At 42.6% G+C, this 27,810-nt stretch overlaps 2 protein-coding genes across 30 annotated transcripts in view; both read left to right on the top strand.

The window, feature by feature from the left end:
• Nucleotides 1-2,684, top strand: part of ptprfa (protein tyrosine phosphatase receptor type Fa) — a 361,887-nt gene extending 359,203 nt beyond the window's left edge. For all 27 annotated transcript variants that reach the window (XM_026143460.1, XM_026143474.1, XM_026143473.1 and 24 more), the window contains one exon: nt 945-2,684. In XM_026143460.1, coding sequence (XP_025999245.1) covers nt 945-1,013 — 69 coding nt within the window. In that variant the 3' untranslated portion in view covers nt 1,014-2,684. The remainder of the gene's footprint in view (nt 1-944) is intronic.
• Nucleotides 2,685-6,557: 3,873 nt separating this feature from the next.
• Nucleotides 6,558-27,497, top strand: kdm4aa (lysine (K)-specific demethylase 4A, genome duplicate a). 3 transcript variants are annotated; one of them, XM_026194276.1, is made up of 22 exons: nt 6,558-6,681; nt 8,972-9,136; nt 9,803-9,978; nt 10,065-10,179; nt 10,813-11,006; nt 11,309-11,358; nt 12,357-12,460; nt 12,580-12,717; nt 12,827-13,062; nt 14,236-14,501; nt 14,870-15,264; nt 15,674-15,773; nt 15,955-16,139; nt 17,114-17,318; nt 17,772-17,848; nt 19,147-19,202; nt 19,850-19,958; nt 21,676-21,864; nt 21,970-22,140; nt 23,178-23,297; nt 23,650-23,742; nt 23,843-27,497. In XM_026194276.1, exons 2-22 carry the CDS (start codon nt 8,999-9,001, stop codon nt 23,981-23,983), a joined length of 3,258 nt encoding a protein of 1,085 aa, XP_026050061.1. In that variant the 5' UTR covers nt 6,558-6,681; nt 8,972-8,998; the 3' UTR covers nt 23,984-27,497. The 3 variants fall into 3 exon arrangements, with proteins under 3 accessions (XP_026050061.1, XP_026050060.1, XP_026050062.1); XM_026194275.1 differs by having other exon boundaries at nt 14,870-15,288; XM_026194277.1 differs by lacking the exons at nt 19,850-19,958; nt 21,676-21,864; nt 21,970-22,140; ... (1 more) ...; nt 23,650-23,742; nt 23,843-27,497 and having other exon boundaries at nt 14,870-15,288; nt 17,114-17,302.
• Nucleotides 27,498-27,810: the final 313 nt, after the last annotated feature.

Genomic DNA, 27,810 nt, shown 5'->3' with positions numbered 1-27,810 from the left:
TGGTTTATCTGTTGAATGGGTCTGTTAGGGAAGGGCGGGACAACCGCCGAGTTTACAGAGTTCTCCCATAGATTTCTGTTCCGCTTTAGTTCCACACCTCCACCTTATAATGTCTCTGATGTAGCCTTCAGATATGAAAAGTGACTTTGCCTTAAACCTGCATTATATCTCATGACCAGCAGGGGGCAGTCCACTGAACGCAAAAGCAACCCAGTAAAACTTTGTCAATGAGTTTAAGGTTTCAGTTTGTGAATACATTATGATGTTTAAATTGCTCCATTTAGAGTGAAACAGAGCTCAACAGTGAAGAGTAAGAATCCCATCCACATTCTGATTAGGAGCCATAATATTGGACTCCCTTGAAAAAGAGGTCTTTGATCTCAACGGGACATTCCTGGTTAAATAAAGGTTAAATAAAGTTTACTTTGCATCCATCCAAAGTAAACTTGGATTGTGAAACAATGGCAGGTGCTCCTGTAAAAGGTCTGTGATCTCTGATTTGTGGAGGTCACAGTTACTGTGGAACTGTTTAAAACCACAAACGTCACATCGCTTAGTGAGTATGAAACTTAAGTCACCACGACTGTACCGTGTTGAAAACAAGATTATCGATTGTACAATCTATCTATCAATGAATTGGTCTGATCCAAATCAAATCTTTTTATGATCACGATTCACCTCACCGCTGGTTGGCTTAGTTCATATAAGTGTTGTGTAGCGGGATAATTAACAGGGTATTTGGGGCAATTTTTTAAAACAACAGAAGGTCAGCCGGAAGCTTCAGAACAGGATTTATGTTTGTGACATATTTACATTATAAACTGCTGCTGCACTGCAGCGGCAAACCTGAAGTTCCTAATGAAAATAAATCCACTTTACTGTACAACTTTGTCTCTGCTATAATCCTCCTTACGTGCTGATCAAAACTTATTCTGTGTCTCTAGGATCAGTACCAGCTGTGCTACCGGGCTGCTCTGGAGTACCTGGGAAGCTTTGATCACTATGCAACATAACCCTGCCCAGAAAGAAGCCCTCAGAGGAGATCTGTGTCTCTTCTGAGCCACATCCACTCTGCTCCATTGGCCCCTGCAGGCTGATGAGGAGGCTCTGAAGAGGACTGATGAGGAGATGACCACAGCAGGAATCAGGAGAGATTAATGGAAAGAGGAGAGGCGATGTGATGACCTCCCCCTCCTGGACTGGTGCCATGATTCTGCCACAGACCCCACACAAAAACCTCCCAAAAAACAACCCTGAAAGACTCGTACTGTACTCATGCCTCATTCTGATCCCTGCGACTCCCCAATTTCTGCCTCCTCAAAATAGCAAAAACTATTTTTCTGCTACTTTCATTTATATCCATCATGACTATGTTGTTAGCCATTATTAGAGTTTATTTTGTGATCACTTACATTGGTTACTATATGTCTTAATGGGTCTTTTCTTAATTTGCTTCTCTTATTTTTCTTAATTTTTAATAGAGGACATGTATTTTCAACATGATCCAAGTCATTAATACTGGACGCCGTATATTCACAGCTGCTAATGATTTTTTTATTTTATACCACAGATATGATATTCTAATGTTTATCGTTATTCGGTTGGTCTTATTTAGAGGGAAACTTGGAGAATGATGATCTCTACTAGACAGATCAACTGAGCAAATAAGGTTTGTGACCTGCAGTATGAAATACATCACAGCTATAAATGTGCAAAGACTCATCACATCTGAAGAACTGCAAGCATGTACAGAGTTTTTTGTCATTAAACAATGTTCTCAGAGTCTTCAGAGATCTGGAGGCTTTCAGCAAAAGAATAATGAAGCAGTTGGAAAAGTTGTGGACTCAGGTAGACTAACACAGATGGCCTGTTCATGAGTGTTTTTGTGAAATAAGTGTGACGTCAAATGCAGAGCTCGTGCTCCACACGTAAAAAATGAAATTCTGACACCTGGAGAGAAAAAAAGAATAAAACCCCAACATCAGAAGATCCTCTGTGAGCAACATTAGTAACAGTGAGGACAAAAAACTACCTTTTAACAGGAAGAGACCTCTCACAGAGCCAGGCTCAGAAAGGAGCAGCCATACACAACTGTCCATTGGAGGAATGAGGGGAAATAGAAGCGAAAAAAGGGATCGTGAAAATGAACAACAGACAATATTCTGGGATGAATTTTAATCAGATTGGTTTTGTTGCTTCTCCTTGAAGGATTAACTTCACTCTTTATTTCTGTTATTGTCAGCAAATGCCATAAAAACCCAACAGCACAAGTTACACACTGCAGTGTAGGGAAACACAGTCAGGACCTCTGGTAGACTTTCTTTGCTTAGCTGTGATCAGCTCAAATGTGCTGCTGCTGCGACGCCAGTACTCGCTGCTCTTTGTGGATTTACACAACTGAATTCAAAACGATATCAGGTGATGTTACATGAACCCAGATACTACAAAGCTGGCATAAAGGTGAAATTCAGTGAGTGAATCACCTTAAATTTCATTTGATTTCTGCTATCTCTGATATAAACCAGCACAGACTGTGGCCACTGCAGCTTCTCTGCACAGTCAACATCATGCATTACTGTGAACATCACCACAATGCTGCAAACTAACCTGTTTCACCTTGCACTAAACTGCCTGGTATTTTTATGCAATGTTCAAATAACACAAAGTTAGTAGACTTCAATTTGCTTTAAGGCTACAAATGTGCCACATGTTTTATGACTGGCAGATCCTGTGTGGACCAGACATGGATAAAAGTCATGAGATGGGCTTAACATTAAAACGAGTGTTGTGTGGGCCAGATATGACCCAAATGTCCAACAACAGCTGGCATCTTGTCCAAATAAGGTGGACCTGTGGCTGAATTTAGGGAGGCAGACTCAGCCTGAGTCGGGTACATCACCCAAGCCTAAATGCAGCTCATAGAAAATTTCCTGTGGGCCAAACATTTATTGGTGTCTGGATATGAGATAAATAAGGATTTTTTTTATTGTAAATGATTTAATGCTCCTGTAGTGGACTACAAACTTTTCAAAAACTGCAACAACAACAACAGGGAAATGCTTCTAGAAATAAGCTAAATAGGCCCTCCGTTAACATTAGGGGTTACTAATGTGAAAAAGCTCTGCTGTGACATGCAGCCTGGTTTCTGACGCTCATACTCATTTCACAAAGATTCTCCACATTGTGTTTGTACAAAAACAGCCCAGTTGTTGTAAAGCACACTGAATATGGACTCAACATCCTACAGTACAAGACAGTCATATCTCACATATTCACTCATCTTTGCATCTGCATACATGATTTTACATTGACAGGATGCATTTAAATGGGATCGCCACCACAGATAACTCACCTCTTTTATCACTGTGTAGCAGGCTCAGAGAACAACATCATTGTTCATTGATGCATCTCTGCGTTTTTCATTGAAAGATACAGTGAGGTGGCTTTTGAATGATGCAGCCCACTTAAAGGATTCATTTCTCATAGTTGTGCTGTAGGGGTCCTAACTGTTGTATAAACGATCTGTTTTCTATTAAAAGCAGAGAAAAAATGTCTTCAAAATCTTGATGTTAATAAAGTTGAAATGTTGGGTTTTTCATATAAAAGCAGTGACTTCTTTCAATTTTTATAAAAATGTGACGTGAGGTGACACCCGGTGGACCAAGGGGAAACAAATATGCTGTGCTTTGCTGTCCTCGTGTGACTGTTTGGTGTTGTTTATTTTAAAAAATATAGAAGTAAACCTTCATTAAAGTAAATTTAGGGGATTTTCTTTATGAAAATGACATTTCTGCAAATTTCCTGTAGTCTAAATTTTACCCAATAAGAACTTTATTTTGCACAGCATCAAAAGCATCAAAAGTAAAAGTACTGGAGGTGTATAAAAGGAAATCCTACAGTCACTTAGTAATAATGACTGAAAAGAAGCGTTTCTCCAGTGGAACTTTTTATCTTCTCTGCATTGTTACATTAGAATGTCTGGAGTAAAAAGACAGCAAAACAGTACAAATTTATCATAAATGCAGTGCTTTCTGGGCACCCGTGTACTGAGATATCGCACCCTGACTTCCTTCTTTTAACAAGGCTGTTTGGTTTGGCAGTCTTCCTACACAGTAGCCCATTCCACAGCTGCAGACTTCCTCCTTCATGCTGAAGAAAAGCAATCTCTGGATGACTGCTCTGAATAACACTGGATGGCTGCAATGGCTGTTACTTCCGATTTCACCCTTCCAATAGCGTCATCCATCCTGGTCCCTTTGTAGATCCAGCTTACTTAGCAGGGCCATTAGAGTATCACCCAATGGGAGTCTGGAATAGCAGAGAGTGATGCACCAAGTTGATCAGGACCTCATCAGGACCTCCTGATGAGGTGGTGAATTTAGCACCACATGGAATTTATCAACCACAGCCCATTTTACTCAAGATGATCATTTCTTTCAGAGTTCCAGAACCTCTCTGGGTATTCTTGATAGAGTTGGATGGGTGACGAAACTTTTCTCCCACTGAAAACGCTACATCCAAATGAACAGAATCAAACTTTGGGGATTTACTTAGCTGGATGATTGAGCATGCATCAAGATACAGTTTACATGCAGTATATAGGACTTCAGGTCAGCAAAGGCCAGGACGTAGGCCACGTGTGATGTCCAAAAGGCTCTGATTTCTTAAAATAGATGGTCCTATGTGCTGGAGTTTGCTTTCCTCGGTGTGCTGGAAGACAGCATTTTGTCAGAACTGTCAAGACTCGCACAAAAACTGAGTAACTGATAATAAAGCACTGATAATTCAGAAGGAACAGCCATATACAGAAACCCAAGAAGGATTATAGGGTCTTAAGATCAGTAGGCTGGAGCCACTAAGTTATTGCTTCTATTTTTCTTGGCTGGTGGCAGACACAATGTAGCAAATGTGCTTGGATACAGTTTTACAAACTTGGAACTTGTCAGTGGACACCTTCAAATCATATTCCTGAAAATCTGAATCAGAAAACTTTATTAATCCATCCATCCATTCGCTTCTGCTTATCCTTTTCAGGGTCACGGGGGGCGCTGGAGCCTATCCCAGCTGTCATAGGGCGAGAGGCGGGGTACACCCTGGACAGGTCGCCAGTCTGTCGCAGGGCCGACACACAGGGACAGACAACCATTCGCACTCACATTCACACCTAGTGGCAATTTGGATTATCCAATTAACCTATCCCCACAAGCTGCATGTCTTTGGACGGTGGGAGGAAGCCGGAGTACCCGGAGGGAACCCACGCAAACACGGGGAGAACATGCAAACTCCACACAGAAAGACCCCGGCCTGATGGTGGAATTGAACTCAGGACCTTCTTGCTGTGCGGCAACAGTGCTAACCACCGTGCCACCGTGCCGCCAACTTTATTAATACCTATGGAAATTATGTGGTTACAGTTGCTTCAAGGCAATAACAGTAAGAGACTGAACAAATTTCAAAGTTAACAAAATATAAGAAATAGCTCTAATATATACAAATAACTCAATTATAAATATACAGAATATCACAGAAGTGAAATATTTACGATTGATATTTTACATTAAACTGTAAAGCTTTGCTATTTGTTATTTTACTGTGGAGGATGTGCAAAAGGGTGCAGCTATTACACTGTGTACTGTGCATTAGATAGAGGAGTTGGAGATGGATATGGCCACAGGCAGGAATGATTTCCTATGTCGTTCAGTGGTGCATTTGTGTAATCTCAGTCTCTCACTAAACGTGTGTACTCCGAGGTATTTATAGTCCTCGACGATGTCCACATCGACCCCCTGGATTGAAACAGAGGTCACAGGTTTCCTGGTCCTGAAGTCTACAGTCAATTCTTTGATCTTTATCACATTGAGCTGTAAGTGATTCTCCTCACACCGCGTGCCAAAGGAGTCAACCACAGCCTGGTACACTGTCTCATCAAGCTCACTGATGCATCCAACCACTGAGTCTAAGGCATCATGGGTTCTTGTACTTATTTAGAATGGTCTGTAATCAATATACATCCTGATTATGCAATTTTCCCCCCTTGCTACAGCAATTGGGGATGCATATAGACTGTGCAACTCCTTGATTACTCCAGCAGCAAGTACTTTTTGTCGGTGGAACCACCTGTCGTCTATAACTGTTGGCACAAGGCACCTTGATCAGGATGATGTAAAAGCTCAAAGCTCATTTACTTACTAATGCTAGTTGTATTTCCACACAAAACACAGATTGTAACTGATCTCAGTGGAAGCCTACCCAGTGGCTTCTTGCCTCACAATCTGGTTCTCATCAGTTTACCATCAAAGGCCAAAGGTTTATCCACAATAAAAATGTGAAAAAATGAACATAAAAAAAGCTGCTGGCCTCTCACAACCGTGACATTAAAATAAAACATCAGAATCTCTTCAACTTACTTTTAATATCTCAGAATGGGAAACAGGTGTTTCATCAGCTGAGCTGTCCGTAATCAGAACAGCAGGAGGCGTGGTCTGGAAACACAGGGCGTTGTGATTAGCTGGGAGACTATGGTAGCCCCGCCTTCATATGCGCTGTGTAAACAAACACACACTGGGCATGCGTCACTGTAATAATGGAGGACTGTCTTTTCTAGCCGGACTGATGTTGTCCGTATTGCAACTCTGTTACCTGTGATCGGAGAGCAAACAACTCCCCTTCATTTCAGCGTGTGTAAGTTAAAGTTTGTCACTTGTGAAGCGGCTCACTTTGAGGGGAGCAGAAATAACTGTTAAGTTTGCGCATGAGAAACTAACGGTGAGCAACAAGCCATGTTTGCTAGTTGGTTAGCAGCTGTCAGATCTCCGAGTCCGCAGCACTTCTGCTATTAACTTCTACCAGTTTTGACGGTAGGATCTGCGCTGTCCGTAAATGTTGGCTACTTAGTGGTTACTTTTGAACATTAGGGTGTTTTTGATTTTTGTTGACTTAACTTTTAATTCTCGGGTCGCAGAACAAGCTATGCTGCAGATAGCATTTTAGCTAGCGGACTAGCTAAATATTTTTCCGAGGAGATGCGCTGTAAGTGGGCTACCACGTGTGAGTGACGTTCTGCTGAGCCAATCACATGCCGAAGATAAGACTGAGTCGGGACTGTGTCCAATCACAGAGGATCTCCGAGTCTTCCAGTAAAGTCCGTTAAGACAGAGTGCAGCGTTGCCTTTAGCTAAAAGTTGAGTATGTGTGTAATCGGAAATCGATTTTTGTGATACACATTGTTCAGTTAAACTAATTACTTCGGGAGTTTACGTTATTATTCTGTTAAAGAATAAACTAATCAAATATAGTTTATTGTGTGTTATTACTAAAGGTGGAGGCTTGGTTAAAGTTTTTTTTGAATTCACAAACCTGAAACGAGGCTGTAGATGGTGTTTGGGATCCGTGTGTTTATGTTCTGGTCCCAGTCTGGGTGGATGTTTTGCTGGGAGTGCTTTTGACTGAGGAGAGGTTTTCAGTTTTCATGAAGTTAGGAAAATGTTCACAAGCAGACAATAATGTAAAATCACAGAAGTTATTGCTGCGATGCTTGGTATAGTTCAACTTGGTGATATGTCCGAAACTGTGTTTGTTGATATAATTAATTATCACGAGAAGTCTCAAATAAGCATTTATTTCTAGTTTAAATGCTTCAAAGTGCGAATTGTTACTGGGTGTGGTTGTGGTGCCTTTGTTGAAACTGTAGTGCCCAGCACTGCTATGAGGTTGTGGTTTATTACATCCTGTGTAGAGATTTTAATTTGAATTATGATTATGGCTTTTAACAGTTATGAAAACAAGCTAATCAGGATAAGATTACTCTTTTTTTTTTTCATATTCATTTGAAGATTTTGTTTTGTCTTTGTAGTAAAATGAGACCAGATACAGCCTCAGGTCAACGCAATATTTTCAGAAGTAAAAGTTGCAGAAAGGATCTGTAGCATCATTAATGTTTGTGTGTGTTTATATAAAGCATTTTGGTTGGTTGTTAGCTTCAGCTCTACTTAGTTCTGTGTGTGGAGACCAAGCATCTCTCCTGAGGTGTGTGAGTCTGCTGCTGTCTGGGCCTTTTTTAGGCCTTGTCTGCACCCAGAGAGATCCCACTGTGGAAGCTGTGGGCCAGCAGGTATTGACAGTTGCTCTTGCGAAACGGCCTTTGTGGTCAAAACACCCACTAGTCGGGCAACAATCAGTCCCTGTGAGCTTGACTTTTTTATGTATTTATGTAGTTTTTTTATTGACTTTTCTTTAAAGTTAAAGGGTATCATCTATAAACAAAGAAAAAATTTTAAAGGCCATAAAAACTGGGTATTTGACAAATTAATGACTTATCACAGTAAATAATTGACCAAAATCATTGTTTTTGCTGTAATTGAGCAGCCTTGTTCCTGTGTGCTGATTTCAGAAGGTTTTAGGTTTTATCATAGATAACATTAGTCTTTGTAATGTAAAAGTTAAACTGGCTCCAAAGTTACACAGAGTATTTTTTTTTTGTTTGTTTTTCAAGTTTGTATTAAAAAATTGATGTTCTGGTTTTATCACCTGGCAGTGTGTTTGAGATGATCAGTTAAGTCTGTTAAATGGCACAGAGGGGTTCAGACGTGGTCACAGACTTAAAAGAGGAACTGTGAACCTGTGGGGATGGTGGATATCTGGTGAATGTCACTGATTGTGGTGTTTGTGATCACTGCGGCAGATCAGTTAGAATATATGAGAGAAGATGCTTGAATGGTTTCCTGTACTTAACTGACAGGCTGTGCAGATTTTCACTTTGTGTGTATATGAATGTAGAGCACATGATTAAAAAAAATGCATAGCAACTAACGTTAATAAAGAGCAACATCAGCTAAAGGCAAGTCACAACAAAGAAACTGAGTTACTCCCAGGATGCTCCCACAGATGCTCCATTGATGCTAAGCGTGCTGCATTGTCTGAATGTATGCTTAACTGTCAGGCAAACAGACATAATCGTGTTTATGTTTTCCAGAGTTGAGGTCACAATAACACTCCCAAGATGACCACAGACACGCCAGCCCAAAGTGTGGGCTGCAGGGTGATGACATTCACCCCCTCCAAAGAGGAGTTCAAGGACTTTGGACGTTACATTGCCTTTATGGAGTCACAAGGAGCGCACAGAGCTGGGATGGCAAAAGTAAGTTGCTTCTGTCTTTTTGTCACTTTTTGTTTAGCAGAGCAGAGAAACGCTGCGAATGTCTTTGTACCACAGCTGTTAAAGACTTTTGAACCAAAGCACAAAGTCAAGTCAGAAGCCAGTCGTTTCCTGTTCATTAGTGTTTAGAGGATCACATCTGAAAGTTTGCTCTTAGTGTGAAAACATGAACCTAACAGGAAGTTAGGTTAACTGGTCGTGTTCAATGTTGACATATTCAGAGTTTTATCATCCTTTTAGTTACTTTAAATAGTTTCTTATAACATTTGTGTTGCCATATAAATGTTCTGAAGAGGCAGATGTAAGAGGAGTCTGAGACTCCTGTGCTATTGTTTAAAGCTAACATGCCTGTAAAGTCACTCATTAAAATAACATAACTTGTGCACTGATTCATAGCCGTACTTCCTGTGTCATCTTTACATACACACAATGGTATCTGTCTACACAATTTCCATCAATTGTTAAAATATGTTAAAAAAAAAAGAAAAAAAGACTTAAGACAGGAAGATAAATGTATTTTAAATAATAATAATAATATCAATGATAATATGTAAAAGGGGTGAGAAATTCAGTGTGATACTAATTCCAGAAATTCACTATTTTCCTTCTGCTGTTGCCCTGAGTTTCTCTCATCTGTGCTCCTTGCAGGTTATTCCTCCTAAAGGCTGGAAACCCAGAAAGACTTATGATGATATCGATGACCTGGTGATTCCCGCTCCCATCCAGCAGGTGGTTACCGGCCAGTCAGGACTATTCACACAGTACAACATCCAAAAGAAGCCCATGACTGTCCATGATTTCCGCAAGACCTCCAACATGGACAAGTCAGTTTACTCAATGAAAGTTTGCATGAATGGGTTTCAGCGACTGTGACCTCTGCTCAGTCTTCTCTGAATATCTCTCTCTGTAGATTCTGCAGCCCACGATACGTGGATTTTGACGAGCTGGAGAGGAAGTTTTGGAAGAACCTGACCTTTAACCCTCCACTTTACGGTGCTGATGTCAGTGGAACGCTATACGATCCAGTGAGTGGTGATAGGCTGCATACATGGAACTTAAATATATTAAATTCTGTTTGTGGTAGACAGGTGGGGTTGTTAAAAAATGTAGTTTACACATTCCTCCTGTGCCAGTGTTATTACCTGAGTATTTGTGATAAATCGTTGAGCGATAGAATCAGCTGGCTCTCAGAGAACCTCTCTTCCGGCGCCTATCTTCAAGTTCAGTGTCTTGACTGCCGTCTCTGTTCTGCAGCCTTGGTGAGCTCAGAGCAAATGAAGCAGCTCTACCTGTTGCAGATTCGGACTAGTCTGGCACTCCAAGATCAGAAAGATTACCGTTCCCAGCTGGGGTCCAACGAATTGTAATCTCTCATGGAAAGAGAGAATCTGTGGAGGAACGTGTGGATAGAATTGAGGCAAACTGATGGGAAAATACAACCACATATTATACACTGGAGCTAGCTTGTTACTAGCTGCACTACTAAATTGATAAACTGGGATGCGGTTGTTCTCATAGATTAAAAAAAGAGACTTTTATGTTCACAAACTCACATCTTTCTTCATTCCTTAGTTTTCCTGATCAGTTAAAGGTAAATCAGTTTCACACATACGGTTAGTTGTCCTGACTTGCAGCCTGTGTGAATCCTTCCTCTGCAGGATGTGACTGAATGGAACATTGGTCGTCTCAACACTATCCTGGACATTGTGGAGAATGAGAGTGGCATCAAGATCAAGGGTGTCAACACGCCCTACCTGTACTTTGGGATGTGGAAGAGCGCCTTTGCGTGGCACACAGAAGACATGGATCTATATAGCATCAACTACCTGCACTTTGGAGAGCCAAAGTCCTGGTAGGGTCACTGACAAACCTCACCTTTCTTTGAACGAGTGAATATTAACACATATCTAGTTTTTGTATTTAGCAGAAGTCTGTTTGCCAAAGCAGCCAGTTTACAAAACAGTGTAGAAAAATCCTTTAAAAATGTCTTTGTTTGTTTATTTACTGTTGAAAACATTCAGTTATTGTTTCTGTTCATGTAGTTATTACTTAAAGTGAAGCAGGGATCTCATCCACCGATTGGAGCATTTTTGACTCTGGTGTAAACGTCACAATCACCTTTTTCAGTATTTCTGTACGTTTGTTACTTCTTAGGTACGTCGTCCCACCAGAGCAAGGGAAACGTCTGGAAAGGCTCGCCAAGGGTAGGTGACAGAACCCTTATTGTTGTCTTTAAGCTGCTTGATCACAGAGTCGATGCCTGAAGTGACTTCAGCTTATTATGTGTAGATGTATGAATCCAATCCAATTTTATTTATAAAGCACTTTAAAATACCCAGCACAGGAACAAAGTGCTGTACAGAAAATAAGTTAAAACAATAGAATAACAGAAAACAGCAAAATAAACACATAAAACATAAAATTAAAACAAAAACAAGATAAAACTGCATCGAATCACCTAAAAACAACTGAAATAAAAATAAAAACCAACATCTCACGTGGTGTCAAAGGTCAGGGTAAAGAGGCGGGTTTTCAAGAGTGACTTAAAAACAGGTAAAGAAGTGGCCTGTCTGAGCTCTAAAGGAAGCTCGTTCCACAGTTTGGAGCTGCTACAGCAAAAGCACGATCTCCTCTAAGTTTAGGCCCAGTCCTGGGTACATGCAGGAGCAGCTGATCAGCTGACCTGAGAGAGCGGGTGGGTGTATAAGGCTGTAGCAGCTCAGAGAGATAAGATGGAGCTAGGCCATGGAGAGCTTTTAAAAGTAAATAAAAGAATTTTAAAATGAATCCTAAAAGAAATGGCAGCCAGTGAAGTGAAGCTAAAACAGGGGAAATGTGCTCAAACTTTCAAGTGCCAGTTAAAAGACGAGCTGCGGCATTTTGAGTAATATATGATGCGCTGACCCCAACATGAAGTGCATTACAGTAATGCGGCCGAGTGCTAACAAAGGCGTGGATCGCTGTCTCAAAGTGCTGCCGCGAAAGAATTGGCTTTATTTTTGCAGCTGCCTGAGGTGAAAGAAGCTCGATTTTACCACTGCCGTATGAAAGGGGAAGTCCAGTGTACACTCAGAAAGCACCCCAGAGACTGTAACGGCAGTGATGTTTACATATCCCACATAACTGTTTTACACTAAACCATTTAAATAAAAAGAGCCAACGAGGCCCAACTGCACCGCTGCTGATGAGATCCTGTTTCCAGGTTTCTTTCCAGGTAACGTCCAGGGCTGTGAAGCCTTCCTGCGCCACAAGATGACTTTAATTTCACCATTCATCCTGAAAAAATATGGCATACCATTTGAAAAGGTAATCTTTTATTTAATTTGCGTTGTCTTACATGCAACACTAAATGGTGATGAACAGATAAGCAGAAAAAATAAAATAAAACATTCATCTTATACTGATCTGTGTTGTTCTCGACTCAGGTCACTCAGGAGGCCGGGCAGTTCATCGTGACGTTCCCGTTTGGTTATCACGCTGGTTTCAACCACGGCTTCAACTGCGCCGAGTCAACTAATTTTGCCACTCAACGATGGATCGATTACGGCAAACAAGCAACGCTGGTACATAACGACGTTTGAACGGCACTGAGTATAACTCCACAGCTGGTTTATTTATAGTGAAGTGAATTCTTATCAACTTCGTAGTGTGTTAAGAGTGTTTTCCTCTCAGTGTTCATGCCGGCAGGACATGGTGAAGATCTCCATGGACGTATTTGTACGCAAGTTTCAACCTGAACGTTACAAGCTGTGGAAGGCAGGGAAAGACAACGCTCCCATCGACCACTCCAAGCCCACGCCGGAGGCCGCCGAGTTTCTGAAAGAAGACAAAAAGATCGGACCTTCAAAGGAGAGTCCTGCTGAGGTGCCATCCGAGGAGCCCAACACTGCTGTCCAGGAGGACAAAAGGTCTGATTTATAGTCACTACTAACCCACTGCTCCTATATTCACGGAGTTTTCTGATACGGATGTGAACCGGTCGTAATAAATCATTGTTAAATGCTCAAAATCTTTACCCAAACTATTTATATGGCATATAAACCAATTTTAAGTACAATAACAATAATCAGCTAAAGCTAATTAGTTGAATTAAAACATGCATCCACCATAAAGATGAAAATTTGAGTCACTGCAGATGTTCTCAGCTTAAAGATTGCAGTGATTCAGACTGTTTCCAGTACAGAGGTGGTTCTGTCTCCACTCAGAGGAGCAGCACTGACACAAATCTCTTTAGGCTCTGCCAGAAGTGATTGAGCATAGGCTGTGACAGATTATGTGATTTGCTCTCACATGTCAGCCTCACTCGGAGTCAGCTAGGGGTGGGGGAAAAAATCGATACTGTGTAGTATCGTGATATTTTGTTTGCTAATAATGTATCGATACAGGGACAGCAGAAATCGATATTTTGTTACAAACAACTTTTTCTCTGAAGTCAACATGCTCTGCAGTCAGAGCATGTTGACTTCAGAGCACGTTGATCCTTTTTCTGAGCAAGAATCCTGACATTCCTTCACTGTCCAAATGTGTTTAACTTTTTTTTTGGCAGCAATAAACATGACAGTTTACTTATTTTAATTTAAGACATGTTTTATTTTAATTAAGTTTAAAACTTTTTTATTTAATGTAAAGTTATATTTTTTTAAATTTACTTTCAAATTCTTCAGTTGCTGAAGGGGCTGCATAGTTTTCATAAATTGCATAGTTCAGAATAGCTATAATTGTACCAGATGGTTGCATTCAGTTAAGATGGACTAGACTGTAATACAAACCGTTCAGTTTGTCAACAATAAAACTGAAATGAGAGAAAGACTGAGTGCGAGACTTTGATATTAGATAAAATGAATATTGATAAAGTTTACCTTTATGTGCAGAATTTAAATATCGCAAAATATTTTTAAAAAATCGCAATAATATCGTATCGTGCGTTAAGTATTGTGATAATATCGTATCGCGAGTTGTATGGTGATTCCCACCTCTAATGTCAGCCTCACTCGGAGTTGTTAGTTTGTTCGCGGCAGTCTTTGAGAAACACGGTTTAGTTTTGAGTCCTGTCCAACATGTCTTCGATTTGCTCTCCCAAGTATCAGTCCAGAGCCTCACACTGGGACTAAACGTCAGCTTGAAGCTGTCAAAGCCTCTGAAGATGTCAAACCTGAGCTGCCAGTGGCGGGGGTGGAGCCAAAGGAGGCGGGGGTGGAGCCAAAGGAGGCGGAGGTGGAGCCAAAGGAGGCGGAGGTGGAGCCAAAGGAGGCGGGGGTGGAGCCAAAGGAGGTGGAGGTGGAGCCAAAGAAGGCCAAGCTGTCACGTAAGGAGTCTCCAACTAAAGTGACCAGCAAGGCAGAAAAAGGTACCTCAGACTTCACACCAATGTTCCCTCACACAAACTCCCTGAGCCGACACTTGGACCACTGTGAGCAACAGCAGACGTGAGCACTGTGGTCACGCCAGCATCCAAGTTACATGTTTATTAAAATAATCAAATTACAGCGTTTATGTTAGACTACTTTTAACTGCTTCAGCCCACTTACAATTAAAATTTTAAAGACCTCTTGTTTATGACCTGTGCAGCATGTTAACACTATTGGAAGTAAAAATAACTTGAATATGTGAAATAAAGTGAAGATTATAAAAAGACTCTGTGGCACACTGAACCCATGTCCTGTAAAAGTTTGGGGGCAAAGTGCTAGTCTGTGTATCTCAATGAATCTCTTTCAGACACAGTGAAAGTCAAGGAGGTGAAGAAGGAGAAAGGGACCAAACCCCAGCCTAAAGCTCAGTCCAAAGCCAATGCCAAGAAAACTTCAAACAGACGAAGTCCGCTGAAAAAAGAGAAGAACTGCGTGGTGGCTATGGAGGTCTTTCCTCCCGAGTCCACTGAGAACCAGGTGGTTTCTCTGGGCGCTGAGGAGACCGCTGGAAGCGAGGAGCCTCCACTGGACAACAGCTGCAGCAAAGTGTTTCAGAGGACGCTGAGTCCCGCAGACGTCCTGCACGTCCACAGCTATGCCAAAGGAGACTACGGCGACGGAGAAGTGCTGTACAGAGAGGAGAAGACGAGTGAGGATAGCGACCATGAAACCGAGGAGGACAACTGTCATGTTGGCAAAGCAGTGAGTGGACATGTATTTAACATTGTAAGTTACCCACTGCTGTAGTTTTTGCACTTTTCTGGCCTTGTCATTCCAAGATGTGTGATCTTTGTACTGTTCTAAACATTTTCTCCAGTCTTTGGTTCGTGTGTTTGTCCAAATGCATACATGCAGCCATCAACACTCTTTGCTACTTTCCACGACTGCATTACTTTAACTATACCATCGCTAACTAAGAATTCTGGTGCAGCCCAGTCTCGTCATCTAGTGGTGTGTAAGCCTTTTTTACTTTCATGCTCAGATATTATTAATATAAAAACACCCTAAAATGATGAAGGCGCAGGCCTCTGGAGAATGATGCATATATGGTGCAAACATGATCAACTGCAAACTAGCTGTGTGGCCTTTTGAAAATGCTGTTTCTCTCCAGCAGGTGGCAAAAGCGATGGCAGGACTTCGAGACTTTGAGACTGACCTTGGGCAGCTTCCAGGACACCATCCACTCATAAAAGACGGCATGAGTGATGAAGGTGTGTCTGAACACTTTAAGGTCCCATTATCTGCATGTAGTTTATATTTGAGAGGTAATTAAGCCACCTTTGACTTCAAAGCCAATAACAGAATTAGATTAGTGAAACTAAACAAACCAGGCCTCTGTCATTCCTAATGCTGTTTTAGCTAAATGTGTTGTCTTTGCTTTTTGTGCCTCAGAGACTCCAGAAGAGCCGCCCCCAGTGGAGGCAGGGGGTGTGGAGGGTGAGGGCTGGGCCAAGCCTCTGGCTCACCTGTGGCAAAGCAGGCCACCCAACCTGAAGAAAGAGAGGGAGTACAACCAGCGAATAGGCTCCAAGCCTCCATACTGCTCCATCTGTTTGCTCTTCCACACGTACCACCAGGTAATTCGCAGCAGAGCAGACCTGCTCCTCACCAGTCCACCGAGACAAAACCAGATATGGTACAGGCCCCCGCAGCATCTGAACATGCAAGTAATATAGTGTTCTTTGGTGAGATGAGCCAAGCCAGGTGAGGTTTGCTAAAAGGGATTTTTATCAGAACAGTTGCATCATGGGAAGTTTACACTGTTTTAATTGGTCCAGACTGTATCTTCTGATACATCACAGTACAGAGTAAATCCAGCCTCACGGCAACTTCATTTACCAAACTGCATCTACATGAATTCAATGAATGCACTTGGTAGTGTCGGGCCATATGTAAAGATTTCCCACCGACACCTGTCAGTCCAATAATCGACGATGGGCGATACATTCGCGCACGCGCAGACTTTTTGATGGGCAATGTAATCATGCACGGACTGATTTGCCCGTTTACAACACAGAAGTTCAAACATGGACGAACTAATTTCCCCCCCAAAATTAGGGCTGTCGTTGATATGTTCGTCCAGTCCAACTCTCGTACTTGGCATTGATCCTCTTTATGGCTGTTCGTGCAAACTTGAACAGACTCCAGATTTTCCATTTTAAACAAAAGTCCGTCATCTGTGAAATCTTCAAACGTTCCATTCATAGACTGAATGTCGTGTCATATCATCTATATTTACCTTTTTCCTCAACTATTTTCCCTTCTTTCATCCTACAAACATCTCATCTTCAGTACTGGTTTCCAGTCTGCTAATATTAGCGCTGTACCTTAATGTGTGACTGTTTTGCTTCTTAGATGTTTGATTGATCATAATCAGGTTTGAATATGGAGCGACTCCAAAAATAGTATTTTTGACAGCTAATCAGGGCGCGTAAGATTACGGAGCATTTAAACCTCTGCGGCTGAAGATGAAAGCAGTAAATTGTGTGTTTCGAGAGACAAACAGCAACTCTTAACAGAGTCCACATGTGTTTGTTGTGACTGCTGTCAGACTGAGTGTGCGAACAGCATCGACACGCACGTGGTGGTGGCCGGGGAGCGGATGCGAACCAAACCTCTGATTCCTGAGATGTGTTTCACCACCACCACAGAGGACGACGCTGAGTGTGAAGAGCAACCGGTCACTCCTCGTCTGGAAGAAGATGGAACCAGTCTCCTCATCAGTTGCTCACAGTGCAGCGTGAGAGTTCATGCATGTCAGTACACGCATGTGCGCCTGCACACACACGCACTCTTCAAGTAGGAGTGTTAGTTTATATCTAACTTAGCCTTGTTTGACATATGAGTGTTTTCATCAGAGGCTTTTCCTGCTTTAAAACGAGTCTTTAAGTGTGACCACTATACGCACAAATGATGTTTCAGCGAGAAGAAGAATTTTTGTTTCAAAATAGTTTATCGAAATGACCAGAGAACAACGAGGAATTAAATTCAAAGAACAAAATAGAATATGAAGTCTTTTACGCTCCTGAGTAATCATTTCATTACGAGTTTGAACCGATGCAAAGGCCAAACAAAACAGAGGACATTTCATACACAGCATTTATCATATCATCAGTTATTAATCATGTTATAAAAATGGAATCATTAAAGCTTTTCATAGTTCTTCAGTGTTTCACTGACGTCTCAAAGTTTGCATTTCTATCTTCCAGCCTGTTACGGTGTCGATCCAGCCAGTGTGAACAAGGAGTGGAAGTGTGCACGCTGCAAGGCCAACGCCATGACTGAGGTCAGCCAATAATTGTGGCTGTTTTTACTCTTTATCGAGCCGTGCAAGTTAGCATGAATCCAGTTGGTAGTCAAGGGATTTGTTTCCTAACGGCTTCTAAAAGTGGAACTGTCCATCCTGCTTCTTCACAAGTCCCACATTCCAAATCATGAAAAGATATTTTACACAATCACTATTTGCACCATTAACGTGTAACATGAATTACATTAATTAACGTGTAGTGTTTTTTTTTAAGGGTGTTGAATTATATTAATTTAGTAGATGTGATGGTTTTACAGTTACCTGTTTTCTACACCAGAGAGAAGAAAAACGTCACTTTTTACAACTTGTAGGCAGATCATTTGATACCGTTGGAGTTACAAGCAAAAGATTACTTGCCTAAAACAATCAGATACATTAAATGCTACATCAGTTTATAATTAGCTTGCATCTTGATAATGTACTGATATGCACCACTGCATGAAACACATTATTATAAATAGAGACTCGAAGGAGAGACTGCTTTGAGTCCATTAGATTTATACTCTAACACTTTGGTAGTGCAGGGTTGCTGAATGAAGAAAGGATTAGGCTACTAATTACTATTTATGAATACAACACACACACACACACACACACACACACACACACACACACACACACACACACACACACACACACACACACACACAAATAAAGCAGTTATCTCCCCCCTGACCCGTCATCCTGGCTCCCCGTTGCCGTCCCGTCCCCAGGCAGGGACGATATATAGACAGAGGGAGATGGAGTATTTGTTATTTATTCATCAGGATTGAAATATTTCTGTCTACATGTGTGGTTGTCATGTTTGATCATGTGATTAAACACTGAATTAACTGCCTCGTTCATCACAGTTTAGAAAATAAATTCAGTGTTTCAAAAATTCATCACGGAGAGGAAGAAGTGTGTGTGCAGTCGTTTTCAGGTTTGCACCTTTTCTTGAGCTCTGCTGTGACAGAACCTGAAACTGCTGCAGGCTGACTTCATCACAACTGTGTGAACTTAATGTGACTTGACTGTAACAGATGTTCATTAATATGTAAAAGACGAATACTTAAGCTGTAATGTGACAGTGAGGAACTTGAACAGATCCATTGGGTCCCTAATTTTACCTCCCACGTGTTTGAATAAACTTTTAGATCAGACACATTGTGTTTGATATCTCCAACCACATCATAGATGTTGGTCCTTAAACATTGATTTATTAAATCCATATTTAGATGTTAGCTACCAGATGTTCTGTATTTTCATCATTTTGATCGTCTCGCTCTTTTTTGTAGAATTGCTGCCTGTGTTCATTGAGGGGCGGAGCTTTGCAGAAAGCCAACAATAACAAGTAAGTCATTTAAGATACATTAGTGAGTGAGCACATCTGATCATGTGGTGCATCTCGAGATTAAATTCTGTTCTTAGAAACAGAAATCCTCTTGTTTTATTTTCCTCTCTTTCTGTCAGAGAAAATGCAGCAGGTAGCTTTTACCAGCCACATGAGATCTCTGTCTCCGCAAGAAGTTGAATATCATTCAGGGCCTGGCCAAGAAGCCAGGTGGTAGGAAATCATGAAATTGGAAGGATAAGAGCGTGTATGTTAGCAGGAACTGAAAGATAAATTCAAGGGGATTATTCTTGAGTAAATCAGGTGGGGATTTTGTCAGTCTGTGAGACGGTTATTTTAAAAAAGAAAACATTAAAATGTTAAAATGAGTTGCTATCTTGGTGCCTGGAGGCCCTTATTACATCTAGACGGCCTGCAAGTAAAGTGTAAGTGGGGAAACGTGGGTGTGATTCAGTAATGGACTTGACTTCATTGTTTTGTGTGATGATGCGCACAAAATTGACTCCCCTGCCATCTGATTCATTTTGCTGTATCTTTGCTTGGATAATTAGAACCATAAAAACAGATGAAGAAAACAAACAACATCAAACTGATGCTGCCTGTGGTCGGGTGTGACCTCTTTGTGGGGGTGTGTTTGTGTGTTGCAGGTGGGTACACGTGCTGTGTGCGGTTGCTGTGCTGGAGGCACGCTTTGTCAACATCACAGAAAGAAGTCCTGTGGACTTGAGTGGGATCCCACTGCAGAGATTCAAACTGGTAAGTTCACATTTTTATGAAGAAGGAAATTCGAGTCTGAAAGCTGCTAATTAGAGTGAAAGTGCGGCCTCCAAACAAACAACGTGAACAAAACAAAGATACCAGCAAGTACAAATAATGTCACGAACAGAGAGAGAAGCTGAAATCTTAGGACGTTTAACACTTCCTCTACACAGATGACAGCAGTTTATCATTAGTTATATCTCTTTAGAAGAAACACTGTTGTTCTGAAGAGATGACACTAAAAAGTGTGACACGGGTTTCTTTATGTAGTCGTCTGCTACAGATTGTGATTAGAAGCATTTCAGGACCCAGTACAGACTTTAAGCTGGCGAGGTGTGATTGCGGATGACGCTCAGGTGCGTCTGGACTCTGGCCCAGCGACGGGGAGGTGTCAGTTCAGGTGGTCGCCCGCGTATCCATCGGCGCTGGTGACGAGGTGGGTCCGGAGGTGGCGGTGCGGCAGGTGTGGCCGTGAGCCGAGGCTCCCAGACGGGTTGGCGGGCGGCCGGTGGGCAGGCCTCTGGTGGAGGTGAGGCCGGTCTGGCCAGCATGCCGACTTCAGGCTTAGCAGGACCCTCGCACGCCCCGACCTCCATCTCCGGCGGGTGAGGTCCCTCGTGCGCCTCGTCCTCTGGCCCCAGCTGGGTAGGTGGTGGGGGTGGAGGTTGCTCGGCTACCCTCCTTCGGGGAGAAGAAACCGGGTCGGGCCACTGCCGGGCACCAGCCGCTCCTACCCGAGGAGTGGGTACAGGTGCAAAGACAGGTTGGCTGGTCTCACTCTAGGGGCCGGCGCGGGTGCACTCCCACACAGTCGAGGGTCGCGGGTGTGGGTGGCGTCGGCCAGGACCCAGTCTAAGCTGCAGTTCTTCCCATTGTTGCCACCTGCTCCCTCCACGTGGTCCCCATTTGGGCCAGCTCCTCTCCTGGCTGGCCCAGTACTGGGTCGGGCGTGCCCCCATCCTGGGTTTTGGCACCCCTGGAAACGACCCACAGCAGACCTGCCCACACATTCATGCTTTTCAGCATTTACTTTTATTTGCACGGTTGCTGTGACACACAGATGGCTCCAGCTTTGCAGCCACACACACCAACAACATTGACAACAGACAGGACCCAGTACAGACTTTAAGCTGGCCAGGTGTGATTGCAGATGCCGCTCAGGTGCGTCCGCCTCCCCTGCAGCAGCACTGCAGACCACGCCCCTCCACAGTCATGATGCAGCTAGATACAGTACAGTTGTTCGAGATAGCAGAAAAACAGCTGTGTTACGGTTAAACTCTAAAGAGGTTAAAATATCTTAGATTTCCTGACAGTGTAGCTCCTAACATGATGGCACATAAGATGAATTCTGTATGTTGGTAGTAGTGCTTTCATGTCACCTGCTCAGCGTCACTTTGTTATCAACCAATTTACTGATTTTAGGATATTATGTGAACCAAGATACTAGGGGGGACTAATTTTATGGCGTACTTGCAGACAGTTCCTGCTGTTAAATACCAAGTACAAGGGAGCTTCTAGTGACACGACAGTGTCCCTGATGTGGCCGTAACTGTTCATATGTTTGAAATGGAAATGTGTGAAAGAAGAGGGAAGATCTTGGAGATGAGTTACCAGGTACATTTAATACTTGGTATGAGGGCAGTTTGTTCCTTGAAGTTTTGTTAATAAAAAATAATTTCATAGACTAAAACGAATTTTCTTTCACTTCAAACAGAAATGTTACTACTGTAAGAAGCGGATGAAGAAGGCGTCCGGCTGTTGCGTGCAGTGCTCTCACGGGCGCTGCCCCACCGCCTATCACCCCACCTGTGCGCAGGCCGCCGGGGTGCTGATGCAGCCAGATGAATGGCCGTTTGTGGTACACGTTACCTGCTGTCGACACAAAGGTCCCGCTCAGATTGAGGTAAAAACAAACAAACGTTATTTTATACCCCAAACTTCCCCAAATATCAGATTTATGAAGCCGTTTGCAGTCGCACGCATAAAAATACTTTTTTCCCTTTGACAGCGCAATAAGGCAGCCATGCACGAGCTGACCGTGGGACAGAAGGTCATATGCAAGCACAAGAATGGGCGCTACTACCAGTGTGACGTGGTGCAGCTGTCCAAAGAGACGTTCTACGAGGTCAACTTTGACGATGGTTCTTTTAGCGATAACCTTTTCCCCGAGGACATCGTGGTACGTTCCACTACCTTCTACGTCTTTTCATTTTGTAAAGAACACAAAGTGGTTAAACATACTCTCAGGGAGTGGTCTCTTTAATAAAGGAGACCACACAGAATTTAAATAAACTTAATGTGAGGAAATGTCGATCAGCTGTCTCCAATAAGCTGCCTGCTGGTGTGGAGAGGCTGAACCGCCCTCTTCACAACCTGACTCGCTGCAGCGATGGCGTCCCATTACTGTACCGCGCTCAGAGCCAGTGAGCCGTTAGCTCGTTCACAGGTGTTTGTAAAGGCTGGTTTCATGTGGCAAAGGGACCCAGTGTCCATATATTGTGTATCCTTGTAAACAAGCCTAGATGTCGACTTTGTACAGCAGTTAGTTGGCAGTAACATCCCAGCGTCAAAACAGTGAGTCGCAGAGATTAGCTAACAGTTTTAGCTTAAAACCGGCAAAGCTGAAACTGTTTAAAGGAAGTTAACGTAAAAAAACCTTAAATTCAGAAATGTTGCCAGTGTAATACAGTGGTGTGGTCATGATGAAGATGATGAAGACGCTGGGCAGCCTCCTGGTTAGCCTGTGAAACAACAACCACTCGTTGTGAGACTGTGAAGCTGGTATGAGCCATGAATATGAAGCAAACTGTGCTGGATGTCAAAGGCGATGCTCGTGTGTTTGCTTTCTTTTAGCAGACATTTGTTCAGACGTGTAAATGCACGTCGACACCCTGAGTTATCCACAGCGTGTGTGTCACTGCAGTAGACGGCAGCGGTTTAACCCTGCACTATATTTGGGATATTTTCACAGCTTGTCCCTGCAGGCAGACAGTTCATCCACCTGTGCTCGCCTTAAAGCCACCACACACCTTTGACAATCATGTTACACAGCAGTTCCTGATTATAAGCCTCTGGAGTAATCCAAACATCATCTAGTGCTTCACACTTGACCCGAGCATCAGAACAGCTGACACTGCCATATTTCATGTCAGGTTGCATCAGATATTTATCCTCCTTTCACGTTTCTTTGAACTTGGTTTGTTTTTTGCCTGTTAGAACCGAGACTGCGCTCAGCTTGGACCACCGCCGCAGGGTGAGGTGGTTCAGGTGAGATGGACGGACGGCCTGGTGTACGGGGCCAAGTTTGTGGCAGCTCACGTCATTCAAATGTACCTGGTAAGATTTTTTTTGTCTTCTTTCTCCAGTTTTTAATCATGTAAAGAAAAAACTCTTCAGTGTGTAACAGCAGAGACGGGAACGCAGGCGGGAACCATTTCTGACTTCCAGTAAGGAAGGATGCGTTCGCTGGCGAGCACATCTCCTTCATGCCTCGTATTTCTGATTGGGGAATATTTTCAGAGTAGGTTGGACGCGTAGTAAGAAATCAAAATGCTTTACAGCTTCACATAAAACGAGTCACCTGCTCGGCTTTAAAGGCAGTCGTCTTCTGGCAGATTGCAAAGACGTTGTTCAACAAGCTGAATGTTGTTATCTGTTTGTGTCCTGACTCAATGTTTCTGGACTGCAGGTGGAATTTGAGGACGGATCACAACTAACAGCCAAGAGAGATGATGTCTACAGTCTGGATGAAGAACTCCCCAAGAGAGTTAAAACCAGACTGGTACGTTCTCCCGTCTGTCCCATTCAGTGTTCCTTTCAGTTTACTTGGAAGTTCATCAAAATGAAGAAGCACTTTCAGTGACGGTACCATCTCTTTACAGTCGAAAGCATCGGACATGAGGTTCGACGGGATCTTCGAGGAGAAGGAAATCATTCAGGAGTCAAAGAGACAGAGAGTAATCAACTCCCGTTACAGGGGGGACTACATCGAGCCTGTGATCTACAGAGCCATCATGGAGTAACGGCCACTTCCTGTCTGCCCACCCACTCACCAGCAGCACTGACAGACTGAACTGTGCTCACTGTACCTTAACTTAGCAGCTAGCCGCAGAGAGAGTGTAGCTCCAGATGACTTCCTTCAGGACCCGCTTTGGACTGTTCTCTTTTTTCCTCTCCTGTCTGTAAGTCGAGGAAACTGCAGTATTGTTTCATTCAGTTTTTTCCACACAAGTCCACAGACGGGCTGAATCCACGCCCGGCAGCACGCATCAGAAGGAAGCAATACAACAAAAAGCATTACATCAGTCAAGTAGCATTTTGACACAAAGATGTCAATTTAAAAAAATGAGGTTTTGAATCTGCTCTAAACATTTCAGTCTCCTTAGTGTTGATCTAAGCTTAAAGCAAACTCAGCTTTATTTCATTTTGTCCTTTACCATTAGTGCCTGTGATACACTGAGCCCGGCAAGTAACAGGTCAGCAACTTTTTATACGCTCGGATTTACAGTTTCTGACTGTCTGAGTTCGTTAGAACGACCAGCATCGTCCAAAATGTTCACTCTTAAATTTCACTTGATGATTTATTACCCTACACTCGACTGTTGTAGCACAGGAACAAACACGCCTGACTGCACATCCTGTGTTTGCCACTGGTCCAGTTCTCTTCTCTACAGTAGAGAAAAACCAAAACACTCAACTGTTCCAACAGTTGGACTTACTGAAGGAAGGCGTGTGGAAGGGGCTGGTGCTATATGTGCACGCCAAGATTTCCTTCACAGAAATATTTCCCCAGTTACTGGTTCTTAAATATGTGGTAGCGTCACTGAAGCCAGGGCCACAGCAGTAAGGCAGGCAGCTTCTGAGGGGGGAGGCTGAGCACTTCCTGCTCACACTGAGAACGAGCATCACAGACATACTTCTCGTCTTAAAGGTCATTTATGGAGATGTTTAACATTAAGTGCAGAAATCTTCCATTTTTGCTGACAGCAGCAGCTTCTTTGAGGGTTTTTGTGTTTAGAGTTGAAACTATTGCAAAACGATTGTATTTTCAGAATCAGCTGACGGCTCACACCTGCTGTTAGCTGCAGCAGTGGAAACGCAGAGACATCAAACATCTTAACGTTTACAGTTAATTATTTAAGGAGTCTGATCGAAGAGCTGAATTAACTTTATTCTTCTTCTACCAGTTACTCAAAAGATCAGTTGGTTAACTGATTGAGCTTTTAAAAACTTTACCCCTGAAACTTGCCGGGTTTCAAACTTTGAGGAGGTTAGACTGAAATACTGCCATGCTAATCTAATTGAACACAACTTGCTTGCACGCAGCAGCGCCACAGTGTTACAGAATGAACGGCACCCCCTACTTCACTAAAAGTGGATCAACTTCATAAGAATGTGCAAATTTGCCACAAACCATCAGACTTCCAGCTTGTGAGGCTCATGTACTACCACAGATTGTGGTCAGAGGAAACCATTTGTTTCCTTAAATAGCGTTTCAAAGATGCAGGAGTGACGTTGAAGAGTCGGGACAGTTCCCAACCTTAGAAGGTTCTTCAAGCTGTCCTGATGGTATTTTTAAAGGTTTAGAGAAACTGTTGATCTGTGACGTCTGTGACAGAAGCCTGAACCGAGGCAAATGTTCACTTTAACAAGCAGGTGATCAGACCTCGCTGACCGCCAGATTTCTTACTCGGGGCTACATTGTTGCATAATGTAATTCATCACTCGTTAACAAGCTAAACTAGCCAATCGGTTGATCAGATGTAAATGATTTGCAGAGTTGGAGAATTAAATTTCCCAATGATGACATTTGGAAAAATCCCCAACCCCCCCCCCCCCCCTTTAACCCAATAGAAACAGGAGTCTATTAAGCCACAGTGCAGGTTACACAGTTACTCTCACTGGCAAACCTTCCAGCACATCTGGACTGGTGTTCAGTCCAACGACACTCTGATCACCTCTTTGTCAGGCGATCTTGTTACAAGGAGATTATTTTAAACTGCAACCTCAGTGTTTATCTGTAGTGCAGCTGGAACGCCCGAGTTTCTGTACCGAGACTTAATCAGTACCAACAAAAACTTTGCCTTAAATCTGTCAATAACCTGTATTTCTACTCTGATCAGACGACTCCTAATCTGACGGGTTTTAGACACATAGTGAGCATTTTTATGGCGTTTCGAGTTCAGTAACAGCAGTAAACTAAATGTTTTCCACTACAAGTACTTGGGGACAAATAAACAACATATCAGTGAAGTCTGTTGATTCTCCAAAGAGCCTCTTCCTGTGGGTGGACTTTGGTTTCATTGGACTGCAGCTGGTAGTCCTCGTTCAGCTCTAACATCCTCAGTGAGCTTGATGTAGTGGCACATGAACCAGTACACCTTCTACTGGTTCTGGTGTCCCTTCAGCTTGCAGTAGGTCGTCAGCAGCTGCAGTCCAACAGCAAAGCTGGAGTCTGTCAGCAGGGTGACATCCTCTGTGGAGGAGCAGCGCACTGATATTTAGTACAACAAGGACCCTGTGAAGGCGTCAGGAAGGGAAAACAAGATGAACCGTAGCAGCTGAACTTCTTATAAGGGCGAGAGGACTGTCCCAGTACAGGTGGCAAGAAAATAAATTCAATGCTTAAATTTGTCAATAAATATACTTGAGCAACACGACCACGTAAAGTTTGTATGTGGAAAAGACTAATAAGTGTAATATTTCAGAGTTCAGAGGATTTTACTTTGATGCTGTTTGAAAGAATCTCCCTGTAACTTTTCCCAGCATTCCCGGCTGCAGGATACAGAAACTGATGACCTATTTCTCTTTGGGAGCGGTGCCATCTAACTCACTGAAATTGCCTCCTTGTCATTAACTGCATTCCTTCACATTTAGCAGAACTGAAATTCGCTTTTTCATGTTTTTACCTGCCTATTTATTAAAGGTGCTTTGAGAAAGCAGCCTCTGCGTTAATAAGAGTCTGCAGTGACCCTGCAGCCGTCGAGGTTGCCGATGTATGTTCTATTTTTTCTACACTATAGAGATGAATTTTAAAGAGTCCATTTGGATTTTTAATGCGCTTTGTTTCCTCTCTTTCCTACTGAAAACTGTGCTTTGCACTTTTATTTAAATTTGCGAGGACATTTGAACAGCTGTGTGCTAAATTTGTTAATGTTTAAGAATGTTAATTGTACATTTATAAGATGTCTTATGGATTGTGTGCTCCCCTCCTCCTCCCGGCCGAGCCTCGGGCGTCACAGAGTTCGTCTCCATCAGGCCGGTGCAGAATGAATTTGTTTTATTCAGAAACTATCAAAAGAGTTTTACGAGAGCGAGTGGGGACGGGATTTTCTTTCAATTCTATTTTGTTGTTGTTTTGTAAAAGCTGTTCTGTGTAAATGTCATTTTAAGATGTTACCTGTCGACACAGGAGAGACCGGTCCACTCTCGTCGTCTCCTCTTGAAGGAAAATATGAAAATACTTCCAGATTATCATCGAAACATTTTGTAAAAAGTCATGTGTTCGTTTCAGTAAAGAAATCTGCTTAAGCACCAGTTGTCTGTCTTGATCTTATCCATATAATTGAGGTAAGCCGTTTCCTGTTTCATTACTAAATGACTTCCCCTTCACTCTTGCTGCTGTCCTTCTGTCACAAATCGCTTCCAATACTCGTCTCTGAGTTTGCAGATGTAACTGTCTTTGTGCTGAACGTCCAATGACCCAACAACTTTCACTTAAGTTCAGACTCAAATTTTAAAGCCTGAAGGTCCTCGGGCAGGTTCCTGTCCTGTGATGTAAGGACGTTTATGTTAATATCAGAGCCTGGTTATTATAGTTAAATAAAAACTACTATTACTACTAAAAGTA

This window comes from Astatotilapia calliptera, chromosome 15 (genome assembly GCF_900246225.1).
Source record: "Astatotilapia calliptera chromosome 15, fAstCal1.2, whole genome shotgun sequence".
Classification (NCBI taxonomy): domain Eukaryota; kingdom Metazoa; phylum Chordata; class Actinopteri; order Cichliformes; family Cichlidae; genus Astatotilapia; species Astatotilapia calliptera.
This window is presented reverse-complemented; position numbering and strand designations above follow the sequence as displayed.

Excerpts from the sequence above, each read along its gene's own strand:
- kdm4aa (XM_026194275.1), top strand. The coding sequence starts at position 8,999 with ATGACCACAGACACGCCAGCCCAAAGTGTGGGCTGCAGGGTGATGACA. Across the intron at positions 14,502-14,869 it reads GACCAGCAAGGCAGAAAAAG|ACACAGTGAAAGTCAAGGAG; the intron begins GTACCTCAGACT and ends AATCTCTTTCAG. Across the intron at positions 15,774-15,954 it reads AGACGGCATGAGTGATGAAG|AGACTCCAGAAGAGCCGCCC; the intron begins GTGTGTCTGAAC and ends TTTGTGCCTCAG.